The 24018-nt window shown below is 32.1% G+C and overlaps 1 protein-coding gene and 1 long non-coding RNA gene across 2 annotated transcripts in view; both read right to left on the bottom strand.

Moving 5' to 3' along the window:
- The window catches only part of Galntl6 (polypeptide N-acetylgalactosaminyltransferase like 6), a 1056167-nt gene that overhangs the window by 685859 nt on the left and 346290 nt on the right, over positions 1-24018 (bottom strand). The window contains exon 3 of the mRNA XM_005325506.3: positions 14004-14112. Within this exon, the coding sequence (XP_005325563.1) occupies positions 14004-14112 (109 nt within the window). The remainder of the gene's footprint in view (positions 1-14003; positions 14113-24018) is intronic.
- LOC120892940 (uncharacterized) lies at positions 20618-22156 on the bottom strand. Its single transcript, XR_005737780.2, has 3 exons — positions 21492-22156; positions 21264-21354; positions 20618-20849 (listed from the first exon to the last, which is right to left on the bottom strand). It is a non-coding gene; the product is annotated as an uncharacterized LOC120892940 (long non-coding RNA).

Below are 24018 nucleotides of genomic sequence, written 5' to 3'. Positions count from 1 at the left end.
CAAAAGAAACAATCAATGAGGTGAAGAAGTCTACATTTTGGGAGCAAATTTTTGCCACACGCACGGCAGATAGAGCAACAATCTCCAGAATATATAAAAAACTCAAAAAACTAGTGACAAAAGAACAAACAACCCAATCAATAAATGGGCTAAGGAGCTGAAGAGACATTTCTCAGAAGAAGATATACATTCAAACAACAAATACAGGCAAAAAATGTTCAACATCTCTAGTAATCAGAGAAATGCAAATCAAAACTACTCTAAGATTTCATTTCAGGCCAGTTAGAATGGCAGTTATTAAGAATTCAGATAACAATAAATGTTGGCAAGGATATGGAGGAAAAGGCACACTAATTTATTGCTGGTGGGATGGCAAATTGGTGCAACCAATCTGGAAAGCCATATCGAGATTCCTTAGAAAACTTGGAATAGAACCACCACTTGACCCAGCTATCCCATTCCTCAGTCTATACCCAAAGAATGTAAAATCAGCATACTATAGCAATGTAGCCACATCAATATTTATAGCAGCTCAATTCACAATAGCTAAACTATGGATGTAACCTAGATGCCCTTCAATAGCTGAATGGATAAAAAATACTGTGGTATATATACACAATGGAAATTACAAAGCATTAAAAGAGAATAAAGTTATGGCATTTGCAGGTAAATGGATGGCATTGGAGAATATCATGCTAAGCAAAGTAAGCCAATCTCAAACAACCAAAGGCCAAATGTTCTTTCTGATAAGTGGATGCTGATCCATAAAGGGAGGTCATGGGAAAAATGGAGAAACTTTGATGGGGCAAAGGATAAGGAGAGGTAAGGAAGGCGGATGGAGGTAGGAAAGATGGTGGACTAATATGGACATTATTATCCAAGTACATGTATGACTGTAAATACATTGCAATGTTGCATTGTGTACAATCAAAGAAATGAAAATTGTGCTGCAATTGAGTACAATGAATCAAAAGCATTCTGCTGTCATAAATACCTGATTAAAATAAATTAATTAATTAAAAAAGAATATTTAAACAGATTAATTTCAAGCCATGAAATTGAAGATGCTATCCAAAGCTTATCAACAAGGAAGACCCCAGGACAAGAAGAATTTTCAGCTGTGTCCTTCCAGACCTTCAAAGAAGAACTGACACCAATCCTCCCCAAGTTATTCCATGGAATGAAAAAAGAGGGAACCCTTCCAAACTCATTCTATGAATCTAGTATCACCCTGATACCAAAACCAGACAGATATATCTAGGAAAGCAAATTTCAGATGAATATCCCTGGTGAACATAGATGCAAAATTATTAATAAAATACTGGCAAATCACATACAAAAAATATAAAAAAGATAGTTCACCATAACAAAGTGAGTTCCATCCCAGGGGTGTTGGGTTGGTTCAACATATGGAAATTAATTAACACTGTTTATCACATCAAGAGACTTAAAGATATGAATCACATGATTATCTTAGTAAATGCAGAAAAGGATTTTGATAAATACAGCATCCATTCATATTCAAAACTCTAGAAAAACTAGAAACATATTTTGACATTGTAAAAGCTATATAAGTTTCAACAAAAGGCCAACATCATTCTAAATAAATAAAAATTGAAAGTATTCCCTGTAAAACCTGGAACAAGACAGGAATGTCCTCCTTCAACACTTCTATTAAACATTGACCTTGAAACTCTAGCTAGAGTAATTAGGCAAAAGAAAGATAATTAAGGGGTAGAAAGGGTAAAGAAATAACTCAAACTATTTCTATTTGCTGATGATGTAATCCTCTATTTAGAAGACCTAAAAAAAATTTCCACCAAAAAACTTCTAGAACTAATAAATGAATGTAGCAAAACAGCAGAATACAAAATTAGTACCCATAAATTAATTGAATCAGCTGAAAGAAAACCCAAGAAAACTATCCCATTCACAATAGCCTCAACAAAATAAAATACTTGGGAATTAATGTCACAAAAGAGGTGAAAGACCTCTACAATGAAAATCTACAGAACAATAAAGAAAGAAATTGGAGAAGACCTTGAAAGATGGGAATATCTCCCATGTTCTTGGATAGATAGAATTAATATTGTCAAAATGGCCATACTACCAAAAGCACTATACAGATTTAATGAAGTTTCTATTAAAATTTCAGTGTAATGAATCTTATGTTTTATTGTGCTACATAAAATTACTTATATTATTATAAGACAAAGCTAAAAATTAAATATCAATACAATAATTTTCTTGCTTATAAAACTTTCGCCACAATTTCAAAAGTTATTCCTTAGTGACCATTTTTCCCTGATAAAACAACCAAAGCATTTTGTATGCATAAATGGATTTGATTCATAATATCTGTATCCAAATTAATATATACAACCAAATTCTGTTAGATTGCTATGTAGGTCAATATCTATTAAGTTAATCCAGTCATTCTAATCCAATAATAAATTTGGATCCCTAATGGTCAGTTGGTCACCATGGAAATTCAAATCATTAGTAAATGCCTGGTAATACTAATTCCATTGTACTCTCCTGGTCATTTCATACCAGTGCATCAAATATCATGTTAAAACCATTAAGTCTTATTTTTCCTGTTATGAAATCTATTGTTTATAAATAATGCAAGTTTTTTATATATACATTGGTGCAGATAAATTATCCATCAAAACAGTATAATTGCTATTATGAATATGGGGTGTCCCTCCAAAGCTCCTGTGTTAATGCAGGAATATTTGGGGGTGAAATGATCAGATTATGAGATGATGATAATCAGTCCTTCCTAAGATGAATGAACAAAGTGGGTGGTAACTGTAGGCCGCTGGAGGAGGTAGGCCAAGGTGGTGTGTTCTGGAGGGGTTCATCTTTCATATACCCCTTCCTCTCTCTGCTTCCTAACCACCATGAACTGAGCTGCTTTCCTCACCTACACCCTTCCTCCATGAGGCTCTGCCTCACTTGGGGCCCAGAACAAGGGAGTCTGCTGATCATGGGCTAACAATTCTAAAACTGTAAGCCAAAATAAAAATTTCCTCCTCTAAGTTCTTCTCTCACAGGTATTTTGGTCATAGTGATGAAAAGCGGACCAAGATAATCCCTGTTCTGGGATTCAAGGATTCCTGAGAGCGGTTAATGTCGTATTTCTGTGAGTACAAAGTGTCAGAAAAACAATTGCTTTTGTCTGGCACGGATGCTCCTCAAAATCACTGCTGCTCAATCAAAATGCAGCTAGTCAAAATGGCATGTGTGGTTCTGAAGTTCGTCTCCAGAGCTGGCACTTGTCCTTCTCTAGTGGGTAAACACACTCATTTCCTCTGTAGCCCTCATTAGGCAATGAAGCCAAAAAAGCCCATAACTCATTACTGATAATTTTGGACCAGTCTCTGGATATGAATTTTGGAGAATGTCCAAGTAATCACTTGAATTTCTATAAAATTATGCATAAAATATAATACTTTGTTTTAATGATAATCTGAGCTGGAATGAATTACAGTGCCTCAAATCATGGGAGACTCAAAAGTTATCACAGATTTAGCATGTTGCAAAACTTTGTTAGTATATGACATCACATTCCAAGTCAGAAAGAAATTATTCTCTAATTCCAGTTCTCTGGCTCTTCCTCCTAATGCTTACACATCCAACATAAACACCTAAACTATAACTAAATGTAAGCATGACTTTTCCTATTAAAAAAAAAATCTCAGTCATAGTGGCAAGTCTTACTTCATAAAGTTTCAAGCTACTGTTAAAATTTTTGAGTTAAGGCAAAAATATTAGATAAATTAGGCCTAAGAGTGTTCAATGTGGCAAGTTGGGTTTTACATTTCGTGTTCACCTAACAGTTGGACCATAAAGGGTTAAAACCAGGAAAATAAATGGAGTAGAAGATATTAAGAAAATTAATATGAGGCATAAAATCTATGTAATCTTAGTTTTTTTGCCTCTGTTTGGATTCAGATCCTTTGTTTTAATAACTGTTTCTCATCTTGTTCTTTTGGAGTCTTATCAAAAACGATCTTCCTTCTGTTAAACATTCTCTTTCTGTTTCATGATCAAGGCTTAAGATTGAATCATGACTCCTGACAAATGTGGGACATTTTATAGCTGGAAACAATTTGATAGTCATCACAACTACTACCACACAAAAGGGATTTTTGACAATATTAAGAGGAAAACACAGTTTTAGGTGGAAGCTCACAAAATTTTGTCCTATAATGTAAAGCCTAATGTAAAGAGAGAGAGAACTTTACATGAAGTACAGTTAACAAAAACCCCTAGAGAATTGTTTTTCTCCAGAATTTGCCTACAGGGAGGACGTTTGAAGGTTCGAAAAATTATCACAGTTGATTTAAGTTATAGACATATAGGTGCAGAAATCAGGATTCTATGATTTCATAGATACCACTTACTGAGCAACGACTTCAGCCCAGATACTTTAATTATACCATTTAATTAACACTTGAAATATTTGTCATAGGTGCTATCTCATCAAAGTACATTTTACTAATGAGACAAATAAGACTAATTAATCTCATTCATATTTGTATATGGGGAGTTTATATTTCTTTTCAGAGAGAAATGAGTGTTGCAACAAATAGTTAAATTGAATTATTTTTAAAAGCTAACATTGTCTGTATTTTTAATGCAAACTGATTGCTGTTTAACAAATCTCCTGAGAGATTTCTGCATCGGCTCTTTTCATATTGTAAGATTGAAGAGATTTTTCCCTAGGTAATTTTCATTCAATTTGGTTTCAGCCAAATTTTATTCTATTTTTAGAAATATAAATGATATATCTCAACAGAGTGCTCACAATCTTTTCACTTCCATTTTACATTTTCATGATTATACAATGACTGTCAAAGGAAATATTTCATTAAAAGTTAATTTAAATCTAATGAATAATAATGAATGTTATTTTCATATCACTTCCTAAAATTGACCACCCCCAACAATTCTTATTATGACATTTATTGAGAACACATCATAAATATATAAATTATAGTAAACTATTAACAATAAATAATGTTTCATTGTTGAAAATAATGAAAAGATGCCAGATAATGTTTGTAACAGACATGAGGTGTCAGTACAAGCTGACCTGGCACCATTGTATTATGGAAAAATTGCCACTTCTACTTTCTGAAAGAAACTTAGTGGCAGTCTCTCCCAAATGGAGCACATTTGTGTTTCCCATTCTGTCATTGGCAATCTTGTTCAATTATGTAGAATAAAGACATTTAAGAGTAAAATAGGTCCCTGATCAGCACTAAAGTGAGATGTTGTTTAAAGAATCTTAGGGAAGCCAACTGTTAATCATTTAAAGCATGGTAAATTCCTACCTCTCAAATTGGCTTTTAATGTGTACCCTTTAGAGGTTTGGTTAAAGAAATCAGTAGCAATTAGTATGAACTTTTAGTAACTTGGATAATGAGGTTTAAGGGGGCAATGAGATGCAATCTCTAGAAAAGAAAAATAACAACCATGTTATATCAGGTTTTCACAATACTTTCCTAACACAGGGGTGCTATTGTTTTAAAAAATCCAATTCAAATAATTCAAAATAATGTTGTGACTTAGATTCCCTATGGTTAGTGATTATATCTTATGGAATTATGACTTTTTAAAACGAATTGACCTCAAATACAGCTGTGTAAATAGACAAAAAGAAAATTTCAAGAAAAAAAAATTAGCAGAGGAAAGTGATAGAAAATGCATGAAGGGCTTATATCCATATATGGTGATTGGAAGCTCTTTCTAAGGTGGTGATATATGATCAGGTGACCTTAGTAAAGGAAGAGTGGGTTTCTAGAAATATGGGAGAAAAGTGTTTGAGGCAGCAGCAACAACAAGTGAAAAATCCTGAAACATGTTTAGTATATTTGAGGAGGAAAGGAGGCAAAGTAGAGAAACTGAACATTGATCAATGGATGAGGTCAGATATGGGTCAGGTGTATGTTCTATAGGCTCTTGTAGATCATGGAATGAACTTGAACTTGGTTTTAAAATCGAAGGATCAGCCTTTTCAGGCATTTGAGCAGAGAAGTGAAATGATGTAATTACATATCTTTAGAGGATTCCTCCAGTGTCTATTTGAAGAGCAATTGGACAATGAAATCAGTTGGGAGTCTGTTGAAATAATTTAAGCAAGACAGATAGTGACTTAGATCAGAACTATTATCATTGTCAGTAATCTGCAAAAGCTTCTTCAACATGCTACCTGCTTTTCAAAAGCCAGTGCAGTTCGTTTTTGTCTATCAGTTTTCTTATGGAGCTTGGTGCAGTATTTGACATCTAGTATATGTCTGTGAAATTATTCCTTGAATGAATGAATAAATAAATGAATGAATGAATAAAGTGATAGAAAACTTAATAAAAACTTCAGAATTCAAACTTATAAGTATGATTAACTAAGACATATGGAAGTAGTGAAAGTTTAGATGTAATTTTGTAGGATTCCTAGTGCTTATAGTAAAATTCATGGATTCATTATGATTATATGAGGGTATTACTTTTTTCAAAGCAACAAGATTAAACAGAAGGGTTCAAAGCATTTTTTAAATGTTGAGTTCACTGATATTAAAATCCAATCCATGAGTTAAAGATCTATGAGTTAAAATTTTAAAAAACTGAGTTAGAAATTTTTCAAATTATAAAACTAAAAATATATGTTTTCTGGAAATACAGATCAATGATTTTAATAATGAGTTTTTTAAAATGCATATGCACAACACACACACACACATACATACACACACACACACACACATACATACACACACACACACACACACATATGAACTACTCTGAATGGACTATTTTTAAGTGTTTTTGCCATTTAGAAAAACATGTTTTGAATACTAGGGAGCATCACACATTAATTAACAAAACGTTATCTAAACTAATTGCATTTTCTTCTTAACTGATCTCAGCAAAGGTTATTAGAGTCATAGTTAAGGGAAATGTCATATGGAGAGTTTCTCCTTATGTCAGAAATATATTGGCAGTTTTTCAACTTTTATATTGACCTTTTTCCCATTTCATATATGGAGAAATGTCAGTTGGATTGCTCGTTAGTTTCCATAACAATTGTACCCAATATATGTCGAAAAATGGGTAGATATCAAATGGTACATTGTCCTTTATATTATTTCAAAGGAATCTGTATTTCATTTCTTTCATTCAACTCTTATTAGTCAAGAAACAATCAAAAGTATGCTTATCAATTTTGAGATATAGTACAACTTAAGAGAATTAGCTACTCTGTTAAAGGCTGAAATTTAGTGTCAATAAATTCCAAAGGGATGTGAAACTAACAAAATGAAATGTCAACTGATTACCTGTAGAAAATGTCTATTTAGAAAATATAATAAATCCCAAAGTATAATTAAATTAGTGGCAATTCATGAGAAAGAGAAATTACATAAATAATTGGATACAAGCACAACTGTAGCCATCAGCATGTATCTTTTCCTTTAAGATTTGGCTTACCTCTTCTAGTTAGCTAGACTAGATAACCTTTATCTACAGGTAAATTGCTTTAGTCAATGCTAACCCCCAATAAATGAAGTATAAGATTACGAAATAATAAACACTTTGTGTTTTTTTCACCACAACAGAATTTTTCTAATAAGTTTGATAATCCTCATAATTTAGTTTAATTCTAAGGGTGCAGATGTACTAGAAAAGAATCCTGATGCTAGACATAGGTCTTGGGGTCTTGCTTTTGTCTCACTATTAATTTTTTTTTTTATTGTTGGTCGTTCAAAACATTACACAGTTCTTAATACATCATCTTTCACAGTTTGATTCAAGTGGGTTATGAACTCCCAACTTTACCCCATATACAAATTGCTATATCACATCAGACTATTAATTTTTTAATGCAAGAAATATCCATATCTTCAAAAGTGTCAACAACATATAGTTTTTCTCATTACTTACCTGTGGTGTTTAGCAACATACACTTCCAAATGCCATATACTTATTGTTGTGGTTTAGATATAAGGTACCCCCAAAAAGCTCATGTGTGAGACAATGCAAGAAGCTTAGAGGAGAAATGATTGGATTATGAGAACCTTAATCAGTGAATTCATTCCATGATAGGATTAACTAAGTGGAAACTGAAGGAAAGTAGGGTATGGCAGGAGGAAGTGGGTCATTGGGGGTCTGCCTTTGGGGCATATATTTTGTATATGGGAAGTGGAGTCTCTTTCTGCTTCTGATCATTGTGTGAGCCGCTTCTCTCTGCCATACACTTCACCACATTGTTCTGCCTCACCTTGAGCCCAGAGGCTATCTATGGACTGAGAGCTGTGAAATCCTGAGACCCCAAATAAACTTCTCCTCCTCTAAAATTGTTCTTGTCATGTCTTTTAGTCACCACCATGAAAATGTTACTAAAATGCTTGCACTGCCCCCATATACCACCTTCATATTAAAACACTTAATGTATATGATACCTCACAAATTACCAAATATGCCACAAAGCTATAAATTCCAGAACAAATATAAAAGGAATATTATCAATGAAAATATCAGCAAGAATTTTAATGAAGTGCAGACAGTCTAAGGTGCTTCATACTTTCATAAAGACTGTGGAGAGTCCATCAGGAGGAAATTTCTGAATTTTCTAGGATAGACATTCAAAACATAACTAAAAGAAAGGCAAATATAAAAAACTGAACCCAAGAGCAGTGCAAAGTAAAGTAGCACTTAGAGGTAAATTTAGAGATCTAAATGTTTGTTCTACACTATGAGAAAGAGTGAATTTAAAGAATTATGTGACTACTTTTAAATTTTGGGAAAAAAAAAGTAGTAGTAAAGATAAAAGAAAATAAATAATAAATATAAGACTGTAAAATAATGAGAAAAATTACTGTCAATAAAATGAAAAATGTCAAAAATTTTTAAATGTTTAATAAGAGAAATTTTTGGTGGAATAGATTGAAAAATTTTTTTAAAAAGCAACAAATTTAAGTGTTGGCAACATTATTAAAACCTCAATATAATATTATGAGTAAATTTATGTTTATACATATTAATATTTAGGTATAATAGACAAATTGCTAGAAATACAATTAATTACAGGAGAAATAGATAATTAAATAGTATAGTTATTTTGTAACTAAGCCCAGTAATTAAAAATATTTCAGGTCAACATAATGTTACCCACAAAATATCTGTAATTATCAATAGTAATAATTGTAACATACAACAAACAATAAACATGGAAAAATAGCAAGTATTAATAAAGTCAATGTATGAAGCAGTCATTTCACTCTTACCAACTTGACAAGGATTCTATAAGGAAGAAAAATTAATAGTTGACATTCTAAAGATTTCACAATGTCAGATAAAATATTAGGAAATCAAATCCAGTGACAAATAAAAGGACAAATTTAATCCAGGTTAGCATGTTTGGTTTCCATTAAAAAGCAATGGATATTATTTATTTAAATAACACATTAAAGAAGACAACTTATCAGCTTTTTCAATAAATACAAATACTAAGCTTTATAATATTGACACTCCTCTAGGTTAAAAGAAAAGTAAAATTCATAAACTCTCAGCAAACAAGATCCAGAAATAATGTGATAAAGTTAACTGATTCCAATGCAAATAGTATTTGTATTATTATAGTAAAGATGATAAAATGAACTTATATTATCTAGCTAGACAGATAAATAAATGGATAGAGAGGCATAGATAAAAATCATAAAATATTTTAAATTTGTACTTGTAAAAATCATAAAATTCAGCATTGCAATAGAATAGTAAGTAAGTATAGTAATAGAAAAAAGAAGAAAAATTATAAGGTCTAGAATGGAAAGAAAACTTTAAAAACACTATTACTTTTAAAACACTGTAAAATAATGAGAAAGATATGATCATTTAGAAAATAAAGAATTATGTAAGAATAAAAAAATATTATTTTATTTTTTTAATTGTTGTACATTGAAAATGTACAATAAACTATAATAAGTGATTTTAAGTAATAGATAAGTTTAGAATGATTCCTATATTCAAATTAGTATTAAAAATTATTGGCTATAAACAATGTAGACTAACAGTAAGATAAAAAAATATGTAAAACATCCATACAGTATTAGTTTTCTAAGATTAACACTAAAATGTCTAAAAATAAAATTAAAGCCCTATCCTAAAGATAATAAATAGGCATCAAATAAATATGACATGTCACAAAATAGAAAATTTGATATTAGTAAATATAAATTATGAAATTATCTATACACTTCTACAATTTCCATTATTTTTGGTGTATATCTGTGAGTGATATTTCTTCACAGTGCTAGGGCCTCACAAATATTGTAGGTAAGTGCTTTACTACTGAGCTACATCCCCAGTCCAGGTGTACATGAAATTTAAAGCTGAATCTGAAAGTTATATGAAGGATAGAACAAGAATGGCAATACATTTCTAAAGAAACAAAGCAAAAAATAGTTTTTTCTTGATGAGTGATACTATAAACATCTATAATTATTGTCAATATATTCAAAGGTATTGTGGTGTCACTAGCACAGGAATTTTTGCTTATAGACCAGAATTAAGAACTCAGAAAGAGAACATGCAAATATGGAAACAGTTCATACGAGTCCACACTTCCATAAATAAAAGGAAAAATTAAATCTCCAGTAAACATTATGGAAGATTGAATATGCAAGCATATTAAATCTAAATAAATATTGGATCCCTGACTTACATCATATAATAATGAAGATAGGTTGAACTTAAAACTTAAATGGAAAGTATAAAATTGTCAAGTTTTCAAAAGACAATATAGAACACAGTAGAACCTATACTTAAAAAATGATTTCTGAATTTAACACTAAAGTAATGGCGTATTTTAAAAAATTTTATGTAAAAAGTTTTTTTACTGTCTGAAAAATATAAGATATTCTTACCACACATGACCACCAAAGAATAATATTCAGAATAAATTAAGAGCACCATATAACTCAGTAAAGATGAGATAAAAAATAAAAATTGAGAAAAAAGAATAATATTCAGAATAAATTAAGAGCACCATATAGCTCAGTAAAGATGAGAAAAAATTAAAAATTGAGAAATAGAAATGAATACAAATTTTACTAAAAAGGAAAAATGACTAATTTATAAACATTAATAAGAAAGTTACCACATTAAAAACTAGTAGAATACAATTTTGAGTGGCAATGAGGTATCATTTCATACCAACAACTTGGGAAAGATTACTAAAACCTTATGAAGTGTTGGGAAGGTTATACAGCAATGAGAGTTCAATCAATTTTTTATTGAAGTGAAATCTGTATAGCAATTTTGGGCCAAAGTTGACATGTGCATTCCCTGGAAATACAAACAGACTACTAATACATGTCATAAGAAAATATTGTCTTTAACCCAGAACTATGCATGAGAATGTTTACATGAGTGTTATATATGACAACTAAAACCTAGAAACTATCCAATGTCCAAGAAGAGGAGAATGTAATAGAAAGCTTAGCAACAGTAAAAATAAAACCAGTGTTACACACACTGACTCTCAATTTTTTTTTTGAGTGAAAGAAGAATAAGATGTGATTCAACTTTTAGATATAGTTCAAACACATGCAGATTGTGACAGTATTTGTCTGGGAATAAATACACAGATGGTAATAACTACAGATAAAAATTAGAGTGAACACAAAATTTAAGTTCTGAAGGGAACACAGTGACACAAATGATATTATTTCTGGGCCTACATATGGAATAAAAATATGTTTATTTTATTTTGCTTCTGTACTCACATATGTTTGTGTATATTCACACATACATATACGTTTCAAAATACTTTTATTTATAATATAGTTAATGATATAAAAACAGTGAAGTGTACTTATTGCACGTTTTATATATCTTCTAGTTAATCATCTAACAGTCTAACGTTTAAAAGCTTTTTAATTGAACAAGGAATTTGTACTGAAGAACTTGCTACATTACCAATTTTCTTTTTAGATTGATTTTTCCTAGGTCCAAGTGAAGATAAGAATATAAAAGCGTGTTTATCCAGGAGTTGGTATGAGTGTTATGAAGCAGAAAAAAAGATAATGTACTAGATCTTATACCCAAAACTCACTAGTACAAGCAAAAGGGATGTGAAAGTAAAATAAATGGTTTAATAATCACATGGATTAATAATTATTAGCCAATTATTTTAGGTACATTATATTTAATCCTTTGGGAAAATCAGAAAAGTAGAATATGAGAAACAAATTGATTTCCCACTTAGCTCATGTATAGAAAATTGAGATTTGAAACTAGTTGTGTCTGTCTCCCATGTATCTCTATCATCACCACTTATTATCCAAATGTTATGTTTTGATGTCAGACAGGAGGGTATAATGAAGCAGTATAAGATCAGACTCTTTTTAAAAAAATATTTTTCTCGTTGTAGATGGACACAATATCTTTATTTTATTTATTTATTTTCATGAGGTGCTGAGGATCAAACCCAGTGCCTCACATGTGCTAGGCAAGTGCTCTTACCACTGAGCTACAACCACAGTCCTAAAACCAGGCTCTTAATCTAGTTCTACAGTTTATTAACTATTTGGCCTAAAGGTTAATAATTCTTAGGGACTCAATTTTATTTTATTGGCAACAAATTTGGGATAATAATACCTACTGAAATTGTTCTGAAGTCTAAATAAAATTCATATTTGAAGTTCATAGTATAAAACTCCATTCAATGATTGTTTTTTGATTCTTTCATTAGTGTTGTTAATTTGTGGCAGCTTTAGCTATGAGATAAAGTTAACATCTCCAATAAAAACTTTGGCATCTTGAAGTCATAAAGACAAACAGATGGTTGGATTAATATAGGGTTTTCAAACCAACAGAGGCAAAAACATAAGAGGGTGAAAGAGAGAAGAAGCTGGTAAGGAACTAAATTTCATAATGACATGTGGAGTCATGGTCCAAGTGGAAAGACAGTGACACCCAGAAGAGGTTGAATCTCTCAAAACAGAGCATATCTTTGGAACAAGCTGCTAATGAAGTTGTGGGGTGGTGAACTTTATTTGGAGAAAAAGAACGAAAGAAGAAAATGAAAGAAGACTGTAATTAGGTCAGCCATACCTGACACATTGTACCATGTACAGTTTTGCAACGACATAAACATACTCATTTCAATTATCCTGAGGGAAAGAGTGATGCTGGAGACTAACCAGGAGGACCTCACAGTGTAGGCAGTCATAACTGTGTTGCTGGTTCAACCCAGATGCAGTGTCTCAGACTGTTCATCTTTACCAAGCAGAAGCTGCTCTATTTCTGTGACATCCTCATCATGAAAAACAAATAATAGAATATGAGCTTCCTACCATGTGTGACTCATGTTCGTTTTATTTCTACTTATATATCCTTCTCAATCTTTTCTTCTAACAGCCTAATTTTTCAGTATCTCCAAAAGCCCTGATTCTTTCCTATTACTCTGTCCTCTAACACTAGCCCAAGACTAGCATTCTCCTACAATAGTATAGATCTCCTTGATTTCATTTAACTGCCTTTTCATTCACGTGTTGCCAAACTCAGATACCCAGCTGATATGATTTATGGATTCTCAGAAGCCCCTTGCAATGTCTAGAAATTAGCTAACTCTTAGGTCCTTCACATTGCCAGTGAGATACACTTCAGCCCTAATGAGTGAATCTTGTTCAAAACACATGTTTACCAGGTCACGTCATTGATTAAGTCTCAAGAAAAGCCCAGAAATTATTGAAATGAAGTTTGGAAATGCAAAGTCCTATAGATTTCTAAACCTGTAGTGACTTTTCTGCAGCTCATTATTTGTGTTTTTCTATGAAATTCTGAGTTGTTTTGGTTCTGCCCTGTGTTGATCTCCAGCAACCCCATGAGACATACTCGACTGTATGCAGAAGGAACACTAATTCAAGGCCCTTTAAGTGACAAAGGAGACACTGCAGTATGTAAAGTAGCACTTTGGCTTACACTGAACTTCATACCTGAGCGCATAGCCTCTTTCTGAATGCTTTCATAGTCATGCCAGTCCTTTCTTCTCAAACCATCTGTCCATGAATAGAATTGCCCATCTCCCAGGCCCAGTGGAAATGTCTGTGGAAAAGGAAAGTATTCAAGCATAAAAAGGAGGCATTTCCTTTTGCATGGTAGGTAAACACAGCCGGGCGCATAACAGGCAATCAAAGAATACTTGTTAAATAAGTGGTTCCTCTGAGTATAGTAGAAAGAAAGCTATTGCTAGTGACTAGATAAACACACATTTTAAATCCTTTTTCTAACCTTTAAAATAGGAACACTCCTTTCCCAAAACTCTTGGCATTTTCTATTTTATTGCATCCACAGAAAGACATTAATAATTCAGTATGTTACCTCCTCTAGGTCTAAATGTTTAGCTGCTTTTATTGGCCCCATGTATAAATATTGATAATGCAACTGATTTGGGTGGTAAATTGAATTAATTTTGTTTGTGATTTATACAGTATCACTCATTTTGATCAAACATATTAGAATGGCTTTTAAATAATAATGGCAACCATTCATTGAATGCTCCCTATGTTGCAGTTACTGTATCAAATTCTCTGGGTATAAAAGTTTGCTTAATCTTTAAAATAGTTTTGTGCTGTAAACCCCCATTTTTCTTCAAATTAAAATGCATCTCAGAGAACAACAATAATTTTAATTAAACCATAGTGACAAAGATTTGACCAATTCTGTTAAAGCTGAAGTTGCTGTCTTAATTATTAAACACTGCTCCATCTAGATATTCCAAAGTATAGTTCATATTTACAATTGTAGTTAAAATTATCACACACTCATTAACTGTAGTCACAGCAATCTTTGTACAATTTTGCCCAAAACCAATATATTATAACATCAACTTGAAAATGATCTCTGTATGTGTTGCAGAAGTTACTTATTTTTAAGGTGTTTTTTTGTAGTAAAAAATATTTATTTTAACTGAAATTTATCTTCACAATTTTGGTTAGTAAAGTTAAGGTAAAACAAATGTTTCTACATTCACGTACTATTTTTTTTTCTTGGTCTGTTTTATTTGGGGACTGTAAGTAACCCATCTACAGAGAGAAGAAAAATATGAAAAGTAGAAAAAAGTCTATTCAGTCAAAAGATGAATAAGTTCAGTAAGGCAATTTTATTCTAAGAGCCTTTCTCAAGCAAATAAAATGTCTCATTTCTTTGATTTAGAAGAATGCAGCCATTATGCTTATGAAAGCTATTTAACTTTAGTCCATCTTTATAGCTTACAAAAGATCCACTTGTTTTGAGAGGAGGACAATAAGGCATAATGTTTTTTTAAAAACAAGGTAGTTAAAATCAGAGAAATGATTTTCCAAATCAGGCCATTGCATTTAACATGTTTCAATGATTTTGTTGCTCTTTATGGTGACAAGTTTAGAAAACAAATGAAGGAACAAATTTACAAGGGTGATGTTGAATTTATATAAAGCATTGAGACTAATGAGGATACATTTTAAAAGGAAAATGAAAAGAGAGTTATAAAAAGATAAAATAGGTTGCCTAGTATGCATGAAGCACTGGGTTCAGTCCTCACCACCACGTAAAAATTAACAAATAAAATAAATGCATTCTGTCCATCTCCAATTAAAACATTTTTTAAATGTAGTAAAAGGGGAAGGAAGTTTATAAAAATAAAATTTGGGGAATACAGAGCAAAGATTAAAAAAAAGATTTTTCTAATTAATGTCAATCATATAATTGGACTTTATGCCAAAATCAGCAAGTTTATAAATAATAAAATAAATTTTAGGAAAGTTATAAATAATCAAATAAATTTAAGATATGCCACTTAGTATTTATCACTATAAATGCATAGCTGAGATACAACATAAGTACTAATAAAAATATCCTATTCTGATGGAGATAATACCAATTTACAGACATGGCTTTCAGATGAATGACTTTGATATGAAAAATGGAAATAATTTTGTATTTCCAAGCTCCAAGCTCCATCTGGTTACTGGGTATACTCTGTTTTCTTTTGTTTAATAGGTTTAGCATAAGGATGCCAAAGCTGTACCGCAAAGGGTCCTGTGGCAGTTTGTATACCGAACATTATTAACAAACCTATCTTCCCTTGCTGGATTCCAAGAAAGCTGCCTGCTATAGTTTCCCTCAGAAAAACAGACAGAAATTATAATCTGGAGATTTAGAAACAGAAGAAAGAGAACTGGTACTGGATCCCAGTATACAACTGGGAAATATATGTTAGCAAGTCCTTCTCTATAGTAAAACTTGATGTCAGTATTTTCATTACTTTATTCATAAGTATGAATGGCAGCCTAGAATTCCCAGGCATTTGAGAGATCTTTCAATATAAAGTTTCGAGGCCATAAGTAAACAAAATGCATAACAAACTGGAAGGATACAGAAACAATTTAAATCACAGAGAACTTCAAGACAAATAAAAATTTAATATGCTTTAAGAAATTTAAGAAATTTTCTTCTTTGGAATAAGAATTTAAAAAGAAAGAAACATTTAGTATATAGGAAAGAGTCTTGAGAAGTGAAAAAAATGTGATAGCAAGGAAAAATTATTATGAGGAATTTGGAAAATGAAGGTCAAATGAACCTTACTAAGAAATAGAAAAACAAAAAATAAATAGAGAGGGAGAGGGAGAGGGAGGGGAGGGGGAGAGAGAGAGAGAGAGAGAAAGAGAGAGAGAGATAGATAGATATGAAATGAAGGCAGAAAACTTGGAAGCTTCCAGTTCTGATTGTGCAAGGGGGATGGAAAGTGGTTCCAGAAAGGAAATCTCTGAGAAAATAAATAACAACAATAACTAAAATTCACCACCCACAAAAACAAAAACAGAGCAGGTAGTCAAAGTTATTCTTTCCTATTTTTTTCAAAAGAATATATTGAAAACAAAGTTAAGTTCTGAAGAGGTTAAAAATGAATTAATGATAAATATATAAAAAATAAGCAAATGAAAAGTTGTTCAATTGATGAGACTAAAAGACAAAAAGGGTAATTACAATACACTGAATCAGATATAAATAATCTAGCATGGACACTAACTAAACTAAAATCTGTGCTATTACTAAAAGAAGGTTGAAGAGGTTAAGGGAAAGGATAGACTAAGCTAGTTACGTAAGCAATTTTTTTTCCCATAGATAATGGATTTGTACTGCAACTAGGAGGCATAGAATGGAATAAAGATTAAAGATATAGTTTCCCTGGGATCAGATGTTGTAAAAAGGGGAAGAGCTCAAGGGGGTTGCTAGTCAACATTAAAGGGGTTGTAGCATGATTTCATTCTAAAATCTATTTTCAAATATTGCCTTTCATAAAAATAGATCTTAAATAAAAATGCTTAGCACTCTTAACCATTGTTAAAACTCCAGCAAGGAGCTGGAATCAGGTTAAAGCAGACCCTGCACCTTAATAAAAACCTGTGTGAGGATTTGCTACACTAATACCTCTTCTGTCTATACCAATGCTTCTCACAGACCAGCACCTGGCAAGTTGTTAGAAATATAATTCCCTGGCCCCAACTCTTACCTATTAAGTTGGAAACTTTGACTAGAAGAGAGAGCTATTGGTCAAAAAAAAAAAAAATCTGTGTTGTTAACAGTTCTCCAGATGATTCTGAGGCCCACTAGACTTTGAAAGCTTCTAGCCCATATGACTAGGAAAGTGACAATGATCACATTAAGGCAATAAATAAATCTCCTTAGGAGAGCATTGCCACAATCTACTCAAGAATCTTTTTCACATCCAGGGCTGATGACCAACAGAGAGATTTGGTGCACTTGTATCCTTCCCACCTGCCAGAAAGGTGGATGAATAAACCTAAATCAATCCCCGTACATTTGTGTAGAACTACCTTGATTCTGAAAGCTTAACCATCCAGTAAATTATCCATTAGTATTCTGACCTTTCCTTTCACATGAGCAATCTCCAATGCCCAGATCCATTTGCTTCTCTCCTGGGTTATCATATCATGTGTCCTTGGTATGATTACAGTAGTACAGATCCATTATCTATGACCTTGTAAAATAAATACAAAGAGTATTGTACCTTCATGAGGCATATATTATATACCCACCGTTAGGTTGGCCATTTATTTGTGAACAGTCTTTCAGTTTTTCACCTTGTGAACTTTTTATTCATTGTCATGTCACTATAAATAATTAACTTGAAAAAATATCAGGGATAGGAGAGACAGAATCCATTAAGTAGAAACCACATGTAATAGTTAGAGCTGAATCCCAGAGCCTATCAAAAAATAATATAATTTTGAATGGGTCAAGAGAAAAAGTTTCCAAAGGTAACATATTTCCCATAGGCCATGTATTTGCCAGAGGTGACACACTCAAACCTTTGGGGTCAGTGACGTGACACACATAAATGGAAAATGAGGAGGTATTAATATAGGGACTGATGAACTCTGGCATTATCTTACTAGTATTAATTAAATTTTAGAGTAATATTAAAACACTTCCTTGAAGTAGTCTGGAAATAAAATAGAGAATAAAAAGAGCTTGTTCCTCGCCTCTTACATCAGTACAAATTTTATTTCTCATACTGTAGACAGGGACGTCATTGAAAAGATACATTTGTGTGTCTCTTTGAAGAAAAGATTATGTGTATTCTAAAAACTATCCCAGGTTCTGTAAATCGAACAACTAATGGACATTTTACAATTCTTGCAACAAACTATATGCTTACTACCCTATTTGTTGGAAGATAATATAAAATAGTGGAAGGATTCTGGATCCAGGGAAAGAAGATACAAATTAGGGTTTTGAACTATAGGCAGTAAAAGTACATTTTCTCTAGGTGCCTCAGAAAACTCATATTAAACAATATTAGTAGAAATGATACTTACCTTTCCTATCATGATTTTTTTTGAGTTGGAAATGACATAAAATATGTGAAAAAAAATCAGCTTGTCTTAAAATGATATACAAATACCAATTGTTTTCACCCTTTTCTGCTTTTTACAGCTATTTTAGTTATTTCCCTTGCCCTTGCAAATTTTTAACATAGTTGCAGAGATAAAGCTTATATACACTAAGTAAATCATAAGTTATGTATTACAGTAGATGTTTAGGGAATTTAGTGATGGGTATGGGTTCTTACATTGAATACGATTAAATTTCTTATATATTGAACCCATCCGGTTCAATACATATAGAACACTAATGAAAAGGGAATATAATGGATAGCATCAGCAAGAAAAAGTGGATGACCAACATTTATTCTTATATAATTATATCCTTGTAAGAACTGGGTGCTGAACCAGAGTTCATGGAGATTAAGTTCACTTATTAATAAGGTCTTCAAGATCATATAACTAATCAGTGGCAATTTAGAATTTGAACCAAGTATACTTAAATGTCATGAATTAATAAAACCAAACATGGACATTTTTATGATTTTCTCATTATTCAAGCTCAATATATAAAGCCATTTAGAAAAATCTTTGAAAATAAGGTGATAAAAACAGAAAAGAAAATAAATATTCACACACAGGATTTTGGACACCATGCACTGAGCAATAGGGAGCCTCAAAGGGGTCTAAGACTGAAAAGACATGGAATAAAATATAATGCTCTAATATCCTTTTCCTTCCTCAGTTTGAAACCAACTGCAGAGCATGCAGTGCATGGAGAATAACCATCAGAGAAGGTTCTACCCTTTTGTATGGCCACAAAACATATTGATCAATTCGTACCAGACTTAAAATAATTTTTTAGAGGATAGAACAATTTTGTTTCTTAAATTCTGTATACATGCTCAGGTTATGTCATTGTTAATGTAATTCACTGCACTGACAAAATAAGGTTTTGATCTGATAGGCATTGCTGAGATCTATTGTAAACATAGTATCTGCAACAGGATAGAACTCAGACAGGAGAAGAAGGCAGGGGGATGCATTGAGAAAGGAAGCTCCCATTTTTGGATCTTAAAATTTTTAAGTGGATTCTAGAAATCGGGGTCATTATGTTAAAAAAATCTTGATTATAAAATGTTAATTTTTTATAAAACATGTTGTTGGACTATGTCTTTGGGACATATTAATCCTACAGTCACCATCTGAAACCTCTGGCCAGACTTAGGCCATAATCTTAATGGTGAGCCTTAACGCAGCTTGCCTCAGAATGGTTCGTGTTATCTTTTCTCTGGTGTAAACTTGACCTAGCTTATCAAGACCTTGATCTTGTAAATTTATCCTTTTTGTATTAGTATCTAAACTCCTGAGAGCACAGAGCGAATTTTCATGTAAGGTGACTGTGTAGATCATCATAACTGAAAACAAACACTGAGGCACACACTGGTGATGAATTTCAAGCAGTAAAATATCAGAAGAGTGAGAGAATCTCAGGAAATGGTAAATGAACAGTGCTCTGGTGTTATTTTGAAGATTAAAAAAGCAAAATAATTGAGTGGCTTGATATCCCATCATTTTTGTTGATGATTGCTATTATATTGACCACACAAGTGAAATTTTATGAAATTTTGTAATATAGTAATGTTTGCTTTTATTATATACACTGATCTATGAGGTTTGTTTGCAAGAAAAGGCTTCTAGCACACTCAAGTTGTTTTAAGAATACCAACATTTTATTTTAAAAGATCATATTCAGGTCATACAAGGAAGACACAATTTGGAAGTTCTGACATCTCTTGCCAGAGATCTTTTTAAATAAGATTTTCCTTCCAATGTTAGTGAAAGATTAAACATTTCATTTGTATATAGACAAATGTCAGATAACCCTCATTTTATGATTTCTTGGGATGCTTTAGAAGAATTTCTAAAGATGCATCTCTGTTCGGCAGGTAGCTGAAAAAGAAAAAAAATATGTGTTAATCCACTTTTTATTCTAAATCATCACTTCTTAAGTTTCATTAGCATAACCAGAATTGTCAGTTAGCAGAAGCTTCTGTTAGTAAGTAACCAGAGAGATCAGTAGCAAACTATTCTCACAGGAATAAAGGACATTATTAAGAGTACTTCTGTTATTTAAAGGAAACAAAGTGGCTGGTAAAATCCTCCCTGGTGTTCAGTAGGGTTAAGAACCCAGCAGCAGTCCTAATGTAGCTGACTTACTCGATTTCCATCTGAGCATATGATGTGGCATAGTTGTGTTACTGACCCTCAAAATTACTATAATTTTTTCTTTACTTCATCACAACAAAGAGCTGTTAACTCAGCAGGAAAACCCTTCACGTCCCTGATTGTTATGCAGCAGCATACCTTGAAAAAAATATTGAGGAGGTCGGTGTCTTGCGAATATGACAGCTTTTCTGAGACTTTGGCCCATTTCAGAGTATTCCCTTTGTGATTCCTAAGGGAGAAGATATAGAAGAAAAAAAAACAAAAGAAAAAAAGAAAGAAAGAAAGATTAGTATGGAAATACACAGCATCACTGTGAAAATGTAAAAGCAAAGAAAGATCTTTTCAAAAAAAGCATGTCATATTAACCTGCAGGAATCACCTGTCCCCCTCTTCCTGGTGCATCCACACACTTGCGGTTTTCTGGGGGTATTAAGCCAGAGTTTCATGACCCCCTGAATTTTCTTCAGAAGCACATCGTACGGTGGTTCTAGAATTCCACCCTATCAACTCTTCAAGGAAAAAAACAGGATCCTCAGTTGTTCTCCAGAATCAATATGATCTTAAACTGTGATTCTATTTTCTTATGAACCTGAGCTCACTGTGCCATATCAAAGGGAAACACACACACAGAAAGATGAAATGAGGGTTAGAGAGAGAAAGCAATGATCCTTTGTCATGAGAAAGGGGGGTAGTCACAAACCAAAAGAGAAGGCTGATTCTTTCTTCAATGTGTATGTCACCCAGGCTCTTTTATAAATATAGTGACAAAATAACTTAAATAGGTGTCATTTTATTCAGGCCACCATTTGGCTTGTCAGTTAACATGCCTGCTCTAGCACTAGAGATATAATTGGGACTCACACAAAATTGTAGCCCTCGGGGATGTGGCCTACTAGTGGAAGGTGATGCTTATTCATTCATCCAGTATTAATTAAGCACCTACTATGAGCCTAGCATTTTCTGGATACTAGGAATTTACTGATGGCTAAAGCAGAAAACGATTCATGCCCTTGAGGAACTTACATTCTAGAAGTTTGATATTAAAAAGAAAAAAAAACGAAGTAAACTGTACAATAATATCTTCAGTTAATTCTTCCATACCATGTTCAAATGTTGTGAAGGGGTCAGAGGAAGCACAGATTTATTAAATTGAAGGCACAATAAATTGAAGGTGCTTAAGACCTTGAATAAAAAGTGCCTAATAGATCATTGGTTTTACTGGTCAAATGAGCAATGATAATTTCTCACTTGAAAATAGCATTCTGAAAAAGTACTTACACAAAGTATTTTACTTAAACACAGAGCAAATTCTTATGCAGGTGGGCAAACCTTTTTTCAGGCAGAAGAGCTACTAGATTGACTATAAAAATCAGGTTATTTTTAATATTATTGGCTCTCTAGCATAAATACAATTTGTCTACAGGGTTCCAAGGAGGGCAATAATCTCTACTTCCTTAAATTCCAAATGATAAAATGTCAAGACATGACAAGTAGAAGAAAAATCACTTAAAATCTAAATCTTAAAAGGGTCTTGGACCGTGACTTTCACAACTAATTATTTCAAATACCAGCAAAGATGTTTTCTAAGCTCTTAATTTAGAGTTTCTTGTTCAACAAATTGTAGACATAAAAGACAATAGATCATTGCGTTTTCCTGGTATCTAGTCTGTACTCTGAAAATAATTTACTTACAGGAAAGCAATTTCGATTATTAAAATTATACCTTGCAATCAAAAAGGTTTTTTGAAATTAGAATGAAATTCAAAACATGCCAATTTATAGAACATGGATATGAGATTGAATGCATATTATTAAATGTTGAAAAAGATTTATTTGCATTTGGTCATGAAACAAAACCAATAAAGAATTGCATAATATTTACTATTTCTATGTTAATGGTGCTAACAAGAGAATAATGCAATTTATTCTATTTTATTGCCTTTGACATTTTGAAAAGTGTCTGTGAAGAAGATATTTCTTATTAATAGACAATACTTGATTTACAATGGCTCAACTTAACAATTTTTAGATTACTGTTGTATAAAAATATACTTGTGCAACCATTTTTTTTCACATTCAGCATGGTATGAAATAAATTACAGGAGATATTCAATACTTTAATTTTAAATAGGATTCATTTTAAATTTTGCTCAATTGTAAGCTAATGCCAATATTCTGAACGCATTTAGATAGGCTAAACTAAACAATGATGTCTGATAGATTAGATATATGAAATATATTTCTGAATTAATGATATTTGTAATTCTGATGGATTTTTGGGATATAACCCCATAATAAACTGAAAAACATCTATAATGAGTAACAGAGATGACAAGAAGAAAAAAACAAAACAAATTATTTAACTTACAGAAGGATTACTCTTTTGCCTATAAGCTTTTAGTACAGATAGCTAAGATGTACTTATTTATTCTGAGATATGTTTTCCAATGGAAAATGATCTAATGAATTTATGAATTTGACTTTAGATGTAAATTATTCTAGCATTCCGGATATCTGAAGTGGACAGATAGTTCAGATTATTTTGGGAGGTAAAATAATTTGTGATAAAAGCACAAATTCTTGTGTTTAGTTTTTTTCTCTTTAGTACTGGGGATTGAACCCAGTGGTGTTCTACCATTGAGCTTTATTTTATTTTTTTTTTAATTTTGACAGAGGGTTTGTGATTGTCCTGCCTCAGACTCCTAAATTGCTAGGATTATAGGTCTGTTCTCCCAGCTCAATGTCTCACTTTCTTAATTTATAAAATGTGAACGGAAAAGTTATTTCATATAATTGCAACATAAAAATGTGATTTACTTGTGATCCATTCATTGTTATTCATTCTTAATTCTTTATTTTAATTTAATAAGTAATAATTTTTAAATGACATAGT

The sequence above is a fragment of the Ictidomys tridecemlineatus genome, chromosome 14, assembly GCF_052094955.1.
Source record: "Ictidomys tridecemlineatus isolate mIctTri1 chromosome 14, mIctTri1.hap1, whole genome shotgun sequence".
NCBI classification, from domain to species: domain Eukaryota; kingdom Metazoa; phylum Chordata; class Mammalia; order Rodentia; family Sciuridae; genus Ictidomys; species Ictidomys tridecemlineatus.
This window is presented reverse-complemented; position numbering and strand designations above follow the sequence as displayed.